Source organism: Anolis carolinensis, chromosome 1 (genome assembly GCF_035594765.1).
Source record: "Anolis carolinensis isolate JA03-04 chromosome 1, rAnoCar3.1.pri, whole genome shotgun sequence".
Taxonomy (NCBI): domain Eukaryota; kingdom Metazoa; phylum Chordata; class Lepidosauria; order Squamata; family Dactyloidae; genus Anolis; species Anolis carolinensis.
This window is the reverse complement of record NC_085841.1, coordinates 274,518,779-274,532,471: the sequence shown is the minus strand read 5'-3', so window position 1 is coordinate 274,532,471 and position 13,693 is coordinate 274,518,779. Positions and strand designations below refer to the sequence as shown.

The following is a 13,693-nucleotide window of genomic DNA, read 5'->3' as shown; positions in this document are numbered from 1 at the left end:
AAATTTAAAATGTTAGGAAACACCTGCTTCCAAAGATGGCAGTACATTTGCACAAACTTATTTTGTTATATTCTTTCTACACTTGCAAAAGGAACATCTGATACATAAACGCACAAATGATTTTCTAGTACAAATGATTTTGTTTTCTATTCTATCCCTGAAATATACTGGCTTACATACAAACAGGTACCTGGGCACAGTTCTGCCTTTCTTCACCTTATTAGTCAATGTTTGGCTCCTGGATACTGGAAAGCAGTGATACTGTAAAAGTACCAGGCTGGATGCGACCTTCCTCAATCCATGATGCCACATAAGTAAACAGGGTGCACTTTTTGCTCCAACTAGCCAGACTGAGATAATTCTTGGGCAACAGAGTTGTGAAGCTGTAGGGTTAAATGGTCAGACATCCTACCAACCTGAATCAACAGTTACACCCAAAGCATTCCAAACCGGTAGAACCAAATGTAGCAGTGCACTGGACCAGTACTACTCAAGCTATATAATATGGCGGGTAACCTGTTTTTTCCTAATTGTACCAAAGACCAACGCAAACTTTGTTTAATTTAACTACAACTTTTTTTCTTTTTTAGAAACTCTCCATGAATCAGCAGCAGAAAGCTCAGGGACTGGCACCAGTCCAAGGACTATAGCTTTGAGTAGCACAGCTCTAAACAAAATATCAGACAGGACTAAAATGACACTCTGCATTCATAACTCCCAAGCAGATAATAAAATGAGCATATCACACATAATGAATAGGGCAGGCAACAGAATCATTTTATTTATTTATTTATTTCCCGCTGTTCTCACCCGAAGGGACTCAGGGCGGCATACACAACTGGCAACAATTCGATGCCTACACATAATTAAAACATAGCAATGAAAATCCAATTAAAACAATTAAAACAATATAAAAATATAAAACATATGGTTAAAAATCCGTTCATCCAAAATCCTCCTGCTGTAGCCGTAAATCAGTCCAAGTCGTCTTTATCATTTAATCTTCGTAAGCCTGGGCACATAGCCATGTTTTCAGAGCTTTTCTAAAACTCAAAAGGGTTGGGGCTTGTCGTACATCTCTGGGGAGGGTGTTCCACAACCAAGGAGCCATGATCAAAAAGGCCCTGTCCCTCGTCCCCACCAGCCACGCTTGTGAGGCAGGCGGGACCGAGAGCAGGGCCTCACCAGATGACCTTAGGGATCTTCCTGGCTCATAGGAGGAGATACGTTTGGACAAGTAGATTGGGCCAGAACCGTTTAGGGCTTTATAGGTCAAAACCAGCACTATGAATTGGGCTCGGTAGCATATTGGCAGCCAGTGGAGCTGGCTAAGTAGGGGGGTGGTACGCTCCCTGTAAGCCGTCCCACCTGGCTCTCCAGATGTTGTTGCATGACAAATTCTAACAATTCCAGCCAGTATTGCTCATGGCGAGAAGTTGTAGGGATTGTAGTTCAGCAACATCTAGAGCAAAAGCAAAGTATGGCCCTGAGGCTGTATGTAAGCTCTAAAGATCTTTTGTGGCCCTCAAGATTTTGGTATTCCCCAGACTAGGGGTCCCCAAACTAAAGCCTGTTGGACGGATGCAGCCCTCTAATATAATTTGATGGCTAATTTCGATATAATAAATAATAAAACTTTATTTCTATATATTAATTAGGCCTTCACCCTAAACTTTAGACTTGAAGGCACAACAGCAACAATCGTAATTAACTTGACTCTCCCATGAGTCAAAAGCAGGCCCACATTTCCCACTGAAATACTGATAACTTTATATTGGTTAAAATTGTGCTTCATTTTAAATATTGTATTGTTCTTTCATTTTTTTTGCACTACAAATAAAATATGTGCAGTGGGCATAGACATTCATTCATGTTTTTTTCAAACTATAGTCCAGCTCCCCAATCTGAGGGACCATGATCTCTGCTTAAAAAATTTAAGGACTCCTGCACCAGACTGACCATTTTTCCAGTTAAAAAAGAAGGCAATTTGCTGCTCTTGGAAGCCTCAGGGCACAATAAGTTAGCTTTTAAGTAGGTTGCAAAGCCTGTTTGTACTGTTTTTTAAAAACTCATTTTGAGAACCAGAAGTGGACTTCCAGCCATTTTAGTGGTTTGTTTTATTTTATGGTAGTCCCTGTAAGCCCCAGATGGTCCTACGGCATAAAAAGTGGCCCCTAAAGCTATTGCATCTCTCCTTTCCTGATCTAAAGGATTGTCAGATTCTCATCTCTGTAAGAGTACCCCATGCCAGAAACAAGAAAGCCTTGTTATATAAGATGAAATACTCCAGAATTGCATTACAGCATAGGGTAACATACTTCATACAGAAAACAGAGGTGAATGCTGCTCGTATTCATAATTCTGCAACAATGGAGTTACAATACCTCTCCTGAATAGAAAGAGAAGTGTTTGTTTTCTCCCTGCAACAGCACCTGCTTTCTTGAAAGAGACAAAAAGCTGCTACCGTGTTGTTTGGATCCTGGCCTGTGAGTCTTACACATATTCCCATGCCAAGTTCCTCCTGGCATAAAAATATGGAAACTTTTGTTCTTGCAACTCAGAATCCTTTAATTGCTGGAGGATTCTGGAATGTTTGGTTCAAAAAATCTAAGTTTTCTATTACTTTAACTCTGAGGAACTAGACCCCTACTTTATGCAAGATACTGTAACTACAGCTCTTGAAAATATTTCTATAAAGACCTGTCTAACCAGTTTGGCACTTTAGTACTAATCTGGAAATAAGGAAGTAGCACTAAATGAAATACTTGCACAATACTCTGTATTTATTACACTGATCTTGCCAGCCCCATAGTTCTCTCATGGCTTATCTAAACTATAAAAAACAACAACCCTAGATTCACCTCAAATAGAAATCTGGCACTCTTCATGACAAACAGCTATTTCCTGTGAAAATCTCAAGGTTTCTTGGTTTAAACTGTTTTTGACCCACTTATATGGCAGTGCAGACTCATATAATCCTGTTTAAAGCAGATAAAGTGGATTATTTGGTTTAATAATCTGATTTATATGGCAGTGTAGATCCAACCTTAGGAGGAGAATAATAGAGTTGGAAGAGACCACATGGGCCATCTAGTTCAATTCCCTGCCATGTAGGAAAAGCACAATCAAAGCACCCCTGAAAGATGGCCATCCAGCCTCTGTTTAAAATCTTCCAAAGAAGGAGCCTCCACCACACTCTGGGGCAGAGAGTTCCACTGCTGAACAGCTCTTACAGTCAGGAAGTTCTTTCTAACGTTCAGGTGGAATCTCCTTTCCTGTAATTTGAACCTATTGCTCCAAGTCCTAGTTTCCAGGGCAGCAGAAAACAAGCTTGCTCCCTCTTCCTTATGGCATACTTTCACATATTTATATATGACTATCATGTCTCTTCTCAACCTTCTCTTCTGCAGGCTAAACATACCCAATTCTTCAAGACACTCCTCATAGGGATTCATGGTCTCCAGACCTTTGATCATTTTAGTCACCCTCCTCTGAACACCTTCCAGCTTGTTAATATCTCTTTTGAACTGTGGTGCCCAAAATTGGACACAGTATTCCAGGTGAGGTCTAACCAAAGCAGAATAGAGGAATACCATGACTTCCCTCGATCTAGACTTCAGATTATTAGAATGAAAACACTCCCATTCTCAGACTGCTCTCTCGTCCTCTTTTGATAGTTTATACTCTCAGCTGAGGAAAACGCCAAACAATTTTGAGGTCTTCCTTATCAAGTTGGAAAACCCATGTGAACATCTTTTATTGAAAATAAAGGTTGCTCTAGTTTAGCGCACTGTATGCCAATATGTATTTAAAACGCAGGAAGGAAAACACAAAAGGACGTGAGATTCTTATCTTCTCCTAGGTCTGGAAATTCCCTGCAGGTTGAACTGTATGCCTGGCATCATCAAGTAAACTTCTTCCTCTGACTGCAGAACAGCCACAGTAAGCAATGTTCAGTTTATTGGATTACTGGCATAGCACTTTTATATTAGACTGGGCTTCAAAATTTTAAAAAGTCTTTATTGCTTGGCATGTATATTTTGAAGAAGGAAAAATATTTGAAAGCTAATTGCTTAAGACTATTTCTTTCTTGTGGCAATACAGGAGCAGAAAGATGATATCTACCAAGCCTATTCCCTCTCCAACTATATGAAACAACTGACTGGAGGAAAAATACAGTTCACACAGGTTGACCGTTATGCTGGAGAAGCAGACATTTTAAGACACAGATTCCACAACATTTTAACAACATTTTAAGTTGTATCTGTTTGAACATTATACTCCATCACTGCCTCACAAAGTACAATTTATAACCAAACAGGAACACAATGTTCCAGAATGACAAATGCATGAGGACTTCACCCACCTTTCGGACTGTCTCCAGTTCCTTCTGCTTGTTCTCATTTGCCATTTGGAGCTCTTTCATTTGCCTCTCCAGTTCCTCTTGTTCCGCCTGAAGCTTCTGACGTAACTCCTTCCGTTTCTGTCGTGCCTCCTTGTGAGGTGGTGGGCTATTTAATCGTAACAGATTTATAGTTGTCTGAATGGCTGTTTGCATTGGATATGGGGAGGGGGAGTGGTGAAAACAGATATATTGATAGATAAATCATAGCATTATTTTTGCTTTTAGCACATAAATTTCTTTACAAAAACAGTTGGCCTGGTCACATGTTTGTTATGCTAAGGACATTAAAAAGAGATTTTGAAAGAGTGCCTAATTTGTAAGCAGGCAATCAGACTGACTTGTTAAAATGATTTCAAGCGGCACTCAATGGAAAAGACCTTGATTAGAGATGTAAGAAGCCACGACTAGCTAGCCAAGTTAAAGACAGGTTAGAAAACTTGGCCAGTTGTAAGATTCAGTAGAATATAACTCTTATGTTTAATGATTCACTGTTTCCAGATTATATTAGCCACACATGCAAGAGAAGCAACACAGCAAATCATAATACCAGAATAAAAACAAAAGGGGAACTTGCACTAAATGGTATATGAGATCTTGTTGTGGTCGACAAAGTAAGCTCACAATAATTGTTAAATTTTCAGCCATGTTGCTCAAAGACTCTGGACACTGAAGAGGCTAAGGACCAACATGTAGTGGAGAAAAGACTATAAAAAGCAAGACTCAGAAAGCAGTCTCTCTGCTTTCCGAGTCTCTTGGAACTATAGTTTAAAAAACAACTTTTCTAAGATCAGTCAATGAGTCTTACTGGTGTGTTAAATAAATCAAATTTAGAGATCTGCAGCTCAGTACTAAATATATAGAGTAGTGCTAAAAATAGCAAAGAGACCAACAGATGTATGGTATTCCATGCCACTTCATTTTAGTTCCCAAGACCCACAATTATCTAAACATGTATTGTAAAAACAAATAAGAGTCTGTGCCATCTGTACTGCTTGAAGGGCCAACATACACTGCTGTTAAGGATGTGGTTTAGTTATAAACTGATATAATTATACATGTCTATCATGCTACAAAATCACATGGTACTGTATTTACGTACTTTGCTGCCTGTACTGGAGATAGGGGTGTGGGTTAGAGAAAGAATATGCACAAAAGAGAGTATCATTTCTAAAAGTAATAAACGTTGCTACCTCTATTATCTCTTAGTAAAGGTAAAAGTTTCCCCTGAAGTTAAGTCCAGTAGTGACCGACTCTGGGGGTTGGTACTCATCTCCATTTCTAAGCCGAAGAGCCGGCGTTGTCCATAGACACCTCCAAGGTCATGTGGCCGGCATGACTGCATGGAGCACCGTTACCTTCCCACCGGAGCGGTACCTATTGATCTACTCACATTGGCATGTTTTCGAACTGCTAGGTTGGCAGAAGCTGGAGCTAATAGCGGGCGCTCACTCCGCTCCCGGGATTTGAACCTGCGACCTTTCGGTCTGCAAGTTCAGCAGTTCAGTGCTTTAACACACTTTGCCACCAGGGCTCCTCCTATTATCTCTTGGGGGGTCAATTTCTGTCATCAGAAACATTATTTCTTGCTCAATTATAGTGAAAAAACAATACTTACAGGGACCTTTGCTAAAGCACCATCAAATGTCATGTATTCTTACCCCACCCTCCAAAAAATCTGCACAAGAAGTCCTATTTCAAAGGAATATCTCATGTTTGTTGTTTCTTACTGTTAACGATTTCTCTAAACAACAACGACATAAATATTTTATAGTTTCTGAAACTAATGAAATCTCTAAAGCAACTTCATGGAGTAGACTGGAAATCCCACAAAAACTCAGACTGAAAAACAGGCTCCCTCCTACTTAATAATAATAATAATAATAATAATAATAATAATAATAATAAAGAATTTATTAACAGCATCTCCTGTGGTTCTAGGTAGGATACAACATAATTAAAACACGAGGTAAAACACTACTAAAAGACATACAACAAAATACACAGAATTAAAATACAAGTTGAAATCCATTGACAAAGTATACATATTTTACAGCATACATATTTCGTATGTATACATATACAGTAGAGTCCCACTTATCCAACATAAACGGGCTGGTAGAACGTTGGATAATCAAATATGTTGGATAATAAGGAGGGATTAAGGAAATGCCTATTAAACATCAAATTTGGTTATGATTTTACAAATTAAGCTCCAAAACATCATGTTATACAACAAATTTGACAGAAAAAGTAGTTCAATACGCAGTAATGCTATGTAGTAATTACTGTATTTATGAATTTAGCACCAAAATATCACGATGTATTGAAAACATTGACTGCAAAAATGTGTTGGATAATCCAGAATGTTGGATAAGCGAGTGTTGGATAAGTGAGACTCTACTGTATATATCTTCAAGGCATCTTTCAACTTATGGTGACCCCATGAATTTCATAGGTTTTTCTAAGATAAGGAATACTCAAGAGGTGGTTTTGCTATTTCCTTCCTCGGAAATATTCTACTCATAATTGCATGTTTATAAGAACATGAACAATTTGTTGTGAAACATGCAAACATTTACTGAGATTAAGAGCTGCACATATTTACAAATATATCTTTCCATAGGTCTACATGTGATTTCTGAAATCAATAAAAGAAAAAACATGGTAATAAACATTGTGGTTGCTAGGTTATTTCTTGCATCTTCCAGTTTATAAGAGTTTATACATTAAGGCAAGGTGCCAGAAGAAGAAGAAAAAATCAATCAGAACCTTTTGAGTCATGCAAGGTGATTCCTGCCAAAGGGTTTCCATCAATCCCTACATATACACTTGAAGCTGCTGAGTAGGCCATTAAAGGTTTTCAGGCAGACTGCATTAGTATGCTGATGATACTCAGCAAAACATTCTTATCATTGACATTGGTTGGGGTGTAGATGTTGGACCAGTGCCTGGATGCTATAAAAGGACGGATAGGAGCCAGTAAATAGAAGCTGAATTCTATTTTCTAGCTCCCAGCCATCCAGTGTGGATTAGTGGTTTTCAGGTCTTGGAAATGGGTACAATCAGTGCTGATTCCTACTGAAAAATAAGTGAGCAGCTGGGGAGAATTCCTAAATCCTTCTCTGTTACTAGAGATCCAGGTAGACTCTATGGCAGTGGTTCTCAACCTGGGGTCCCCAGATGTTTTTGGCCTTCAATTCCCAGAAATCCTAACAGCTGGTAAACTGGATGGGATTTCTGGGAGTTGTAGGCCAAAAACATCTGGGGACCCCAGGTTGAGAACCACTGCTCTATGTGCTTCAAATGATCCATCACCCGCAACTTTTCCTGCACAGAGATAACCTAGTAACTTCCAGTTAGACCAGGGGTCCCCAAACTAAGGCCCGGGGGCCGGATGCGGCCCATCGAAGCCATTTATCCGGCCCCCACGGCACAAGGGCAGAAGGGGGTTGGACTAAATGGCCCAAGGGGGTCGTCTTCCAACCCTCTTTATTATTATTATTATTATTATTATTATTATTATTATTATTATTATTATTATTATTAACATTGAGGCTGGGTGGCCATCTGTCAGGAGTGCTTTGCTTGTGGTTTCAGTGCACAGAGGCAGAAGGGGATTGGACTCAATGGCCCAAAGGGTCTTTCCAACCCTCTTTTTTATTATTGTTATTGTTATTATTATTATTATTATTATTATTATTATTATTATTATTATTATTGCTCGGTGGCCAACTGTAGTCCGGCCCTCCAACGGTCCGAAGGATCGTGAACTGGCCCCCTGTTTAAAAAGTTTGGGGACCCCTGAGTTAGACTATCTGTAATGTGCTTTCACATGGAGCTGCCTGAGGACAATTTGGAAGCCACACACATAGAAAAACACAGCATGTAGATCATTGGTTCTCAACCTATGGGTCCCCAGAAGTTTTGGCCTTCAATTCCCAGAGATCCTAACAGCTGGTAAACTGGCTGGGATTTCTGGGAGTTGTAAGCCAAAACACCTGGAGACCTGCGGGTTGAGAACCATTGATCAAGATTGTTTATGAGACCATATAACAATGGTCTTTAAAGGGGATGAATTGGTTACAATACACTTCCAGAAGCCTTTCTCTTTGTTCTGCCAGTGGGGACAGAAGTAAGAAAGAGCTCTCTCTACTGCGATGACCCTGTCGGACATGTCCTCTCCTGGAAGCCTAACTGGCACCAAGCAAAAACACTGCTCATTATTCAAATTGGCATATGCATTATGGTTCTAAATTAAAGTGTTAAGTTTATTTAAATTGTCTTGTTTAACTTGTCAAGTTGTTTAATATGTTTTAGCTAGCTTAAATTACTTTTTATTTTAAAAATAAAATGGTTATTTCTTACCATGAATCCACTCCTGTTTCTTTTTCTTATCAGATGCACTAATCTCAAAACATTTCTCAAAACTGTTTATAAGGAACAAACATTTCTTTCCATCTTTGTCAGGTAAGGCCTAAGGGGGGAAAAAGAAAAAAAAGTTTCATATAAAATAATAAAGAGTATGTCATTTCTCAAAGCTGATGATATATTTCAACACAATTACTGCTTGCTTATAGGAATCGTCATTTTGATTCACAGAAATGAAAGATACTGTGACAAAGACAATAATGTAAATTACATTATGTAACTAAAACCAAATAATAAGGACACCTAACATTATGCTTTTTTCTGTAGCAGCAAAATTTTCGGAAGTTTCTTTCCCTAGCAGAGGTTTTTGAACTACCGGGATAACGTTGACTTAGAAATCAGTATTGTTGGATTCAACACTTAATGCTAAACTGTTAGCAGTGGAAGCCTGAGGCTTTATTAAAAGAATTAGTGCTTGCCAATTTTATGCATATGAATATGCTTGCCTGGCACACTAACACAATTTTTTTCATTTCAGGCACTGCTACTGTGGGCACATTTGCAAACAGCAGCTCTGCAATGTGCTTTTCCAACTAAAATTAGGGAAGCAGCCCAAAAAAGTAGTTTTTTTTTCTTTATGAATTTTTTTATAACAGGATATGTTAGTTGAGGTGTTGCTAATTTTGTTATATTAATGATTACATGTAAAATCACAGAAGTAGCACAACTGTCTGAAATAACTGCTGGATGAAAATGTTTAATTACTATGTTTCCCTATTTTCTAGAAAAAGAATATTTCAATTGTTACTTTTACATTTCATACATATTTTTACCTCTACAGTACAGTTGCCATTCAGTGCTATATCGCCTCTTTTGTCTTTTAAATCTTCACTCACATAGTATGATATAATATTGGGTTTTAAAACAAACCAACGTTCTGTCCAGTTTTTCCGCCTGTGGCCTTTCTTCCACATATAACCCTGTAAAACATTTTTTATAATATCTTAACAACAGAATTTCTGGGTTAGAGTTCTGATCTAAAATCCAAAAAAAGTTAATAAAAGCTGTAATACAGCTTTAGAGTTTCTAAACATGGAAGTATATGCATATAACTTTCACAAAACTACTTATTCGAGATTGATGTCAACTGAAGAAATGACCTCTCAAGAGGTTGTAATTTTTATAATTAAGCACGATATATAAATATAGTACACAACTACAGAGGAAAGATTCAACAGAATTGTAATTAGCATGCTTTTTATGAGAATACAAAAGTAATCCATGCAGTACAATAATGTAGAAAAATAGCAACACTTCAAACACACCTTTAGTGCACAGTAATTATTGGCATTGTTTGTTCTGAACTTTAAACAAATGTGAAGGTTGAAGAGAAATTGTGGGATCAAAATGCAATGTGACAACTAAGAATTACAGGAGAAAGGTGCTTCAGGCTATAACAAGTCATGGTTTAATATTACATGAAAGAGTAGTCAAGAATTGCTCAGCTCCAGAACAGTTGAGATAAACTATAGATTGCACTCGTCAGTCAATACTAAACCAAATACTGATTAGCAGTACAAGTACAAATTATTATTTACTCATTTAATGAAATTGCCAATTATGGGTTGCCTCAAAGCAGGATCAGGTGGTTAACTTCAAGCAAAGAAAAAAAATGTACAAATGTAACTCTCCTGACTGCAATGCAACTCTATGATTTGGCATTATGTTTGAACCACCATAGTATCTTATAAAATACCTTCATTGGTTGAGAAAAGCACAAGGCTAGGTTCAATTTATACAGTACATGCACTGCGTGGACATGTAAAACTCCTCAAATCTTCACAAACAATTCCAACATACTTATGTGGTTCATTCCCATTCTTAAAAGAACTAGAACTGAAGATACTGCATTTCCAAGACACAGATGGAACAGGGAAACACACACAACATGCAAGAATTGAGCCTCTGAGGTGCACAGATTGCTTTCCCAAAGGCCATTTAACTAGAAGTGTAAGTGTCAAAAACAATACTGCATTTAAAAAAACAGTAGAACATACCTCATAGTTTTATCCAATTTGGCCCAAACTATTCAAAATGGTATCACAGAAAAAGAGAAAGAGACAGAAATGCACCTTTAAAGATACAGCATTCCATGTAATTATACATTTTGCTGAATTTAAAAAGAACACTACAAACCTAAAGTAAAAGAAATTGGTAGACATATGGATATTTGCCCTATTCTCCTGACATTAACCTTACTACCTGACTTGTTTGCTTTCATATACATGTTTCCTTGGAATTGTTGCAATAAACATAAGTAAAATCAGAAATGATGGCCATTAATCTGTTTCTTTATGAAGGAAGGAGAAAAGCACATCTGTTTTGCCTTAAACACTTAATCTCTTTCAGACAATATCTGACCAACACACAACAGAATGGTTTGAGACACATTAAGTTTGAAAAACAAGCTAAATCCAGGGGAAGCTGGGCTAAAATATTTTATTTTCATCAATTAGATTTAAAGACTGGCCTAAGTACAACTGCTGGTCCCAACTAAACTAGATTCATTGAATCAATGGGATTGATTCCAGTACTGACTCATCATTCACCAATTGATTAAATGGATCTCCTCTTACTAATCATAAAAATAGGCCTCTGACTGTACATACAAAGATTTCTTCTTTGTAAGTAAAAGAAATAACCAGCAGAGCAGATAGGCTTCTCTGACCAGAAGCTGGTATTTAGAACTCTTCCTTTCGTCATGGAACACTGCATGCAGAGATATCATTATCTCTGAATAATTTTCAGTGTGATTTCACCAAAACCGATCCATTATTTAGTGTCTCACTTAAGCAAATTCAGCTCCCTCCCACTCTCTCAGACACAGACTCCACTCATGCACCTGGACCTCCTGAGAGCATTTGTACTTCCTCCTTATTTTCCCACATAACTACATGTTTCAAGTCATATTCAAACTTACAACTCTGGGCTTTAATGCAATGCAGTTTCTGTAGAATTTGTGCTCTACCCAAAAGAAATTCTGCCAAAGTTATCTACTAGGTATTTTATAGTTATTATTTTATCTTGTTTACACTTACAATATATTTTAACATAGTTACTTTATACAAATTGAAACATCAGAAATATGTTTCGAATCACGGTAACTGAAATGTTGAAGATGATGTCTACTGGGCCAGTTGTACAAGGGAGAATTACAGCAACACTGATAACATTTGGATAAACTATAACACAGCTGCAGTTTTTTTCTTAAGCCACTAGGAATTTGCTGAAGAGCAAATCCACCTGAAATCTGACACTTCTTATCAACAAGCTCCTTAGAACAACTACATTTTCCCCAAGCATTATTGAGAGAAGCTGTTGTATAACATGTGGGTATGGGAGTTCATTCTGTAAACACAGCAAAAAAAAAAAAATACTGGGACAGAGAATCCAATATCCACGAATTTTAACTTTAATTTCACACAAAAAGCAAACAAAATAAGCATCTCCTGTGACTGGGGCCCTTAATATCTCACTCTTATGTCAAGTACAAAAAATATATGCAAAATAGGACAATACAGTAAAGTTGCTTTTCATGCTGGCTAATCCGTCTGATTTTTATACACATTGCAAAAGTCACACTTCTATAAAAAATTGTTTATCTTTGAAAGACTTCTTATTTTTAGAAAAAATAAATATCGTACCATATATCTTACCAAAATCATTTATGCTAGCACTTTTAGCAGTTGTGTACGTTTCTTACCTGTTTCAATACATCCAATATAAGTTCATTGAAGACTTCATTAATTGCCATAGATACTGTCTGTCTATCCATCCCTTTGCTAAACCGTCCACTTCCAATGAGCTCAATCAGTTCCCAGGCAGAAAGGCCTTTCCCATTAGCATCCAGGCTGATCTTGTAATGTTCAAACTGTTCCTGGTGCCAGCCTAATCCCATTGCTTCTGTCAGCTTCTTTAGCAAGTATTCAATCTGTATAGAAAACAAAAAGATTCTGACCAAAAAGAACAGCAAATCATCTAACGGCAAAATGAGAGAGAGAAGTACAGTCTCCTATTTTACAGTTGTCAATGTGGTTTATGTTCAAATGACCAAAGGTCCTCTGTTGTATTGGAAACTCAACAATAAATGCCTTAAGGGTGAAAGCATATTTTACAGTATAAGTCCATTATCCACAGACTTGATATCCACAAGGCGTCTGAGGGTAATTCCCTAGTATGCTTTCACAGTCTCAAGTATAATCAAAATACTGTACAGTGTACACTATTATCTATGGTTATTACATTCCAGTTTCATTTCCAAGACATTACTGCTTAATATTATTTCTCTACAATCAACTCAAAAAGACGTAGGCCCCTTCTACACTACCATAAAAATCCAGATTATCTGCTTTGAACTGGATTATATGGCATGTAGATTCATATAATCCAGTACAAATCAAATAATGTGGATTTATCAGAATTGATAATCTGGATTATATGGCAGTGTAGAAAGGGCCTAAATGAAACCAGAAAGATATAGCCAGTGTAGAAACGCCTGGAAAAAGAATATTTGGACATCAGATATAATGATTTCATACCTCTTCTGGTACAATGACTAGTGGGTACTTATCCTCAGATAAGAAATTGAAGATGACCCACACCTTAAAAGCATCATCATCAGTAAGGAGCAAGGTGTTTCTTGTGAGGTTCTTTCTGGCACACAATGTCCAACACATTTTGTTGAATTCTACTTTGTCAAAAGTTCCTTGAACCTAGTCAAAGAAAAACAGTTCAAATGACTTATAAAGATACACAATGGCAAAAGGAGTAGGATTGTGAGGGCTCCCATACTTTAAAAAGGGACATACTGTATTTAGAAATCTTCACAAGAAACCAGAAACTAAATAATATGTTAATTTG

The 13,693-nt window shown here is 37.4% G+C and overlaps 1 protein-coding gene across 1 annotated transcript in view; it reads right to left on the bottom strand.

Moving 5' to 3' along the window:
* The window catches only part of swap70 (switching B cell complex subunit SWAP70), a 44,732-nt gene that overhangs the window by 11,472 nt on the left and 19,567 nt on the right, over nucleotides 1–13,693 (bottom strand). Inside the window, exons 3-7 of the mRNA XM_003214714.4 lie at nucleotides 13,372–13,545; nucleotides 12,537–12,764; nucleotides 9,607–9,753; nucleotides 8,771–8,879; nucleotides 4,367–4,548 (exon numbers count right to left, since the gene is read on the bottom strand). Coding sequence (XP_003214762.1) covers nucleotides 4,367–4,548; nucleotides 8,771–8,879; nucleotides 9,607–9,753; nucleotides 12,537–12,764; nucleotides 13,372–13,545 — 840 coding nt within the window. The remainder of the gene's footprint in view (nucleotides 1–4,366; nucleotides 4,549–8,770; nucleotides 8,880–9,606; nucleotides 9,754–12,536; nucleotides 12,765–13,371; nucleotides 13,546–13,693) is intronic.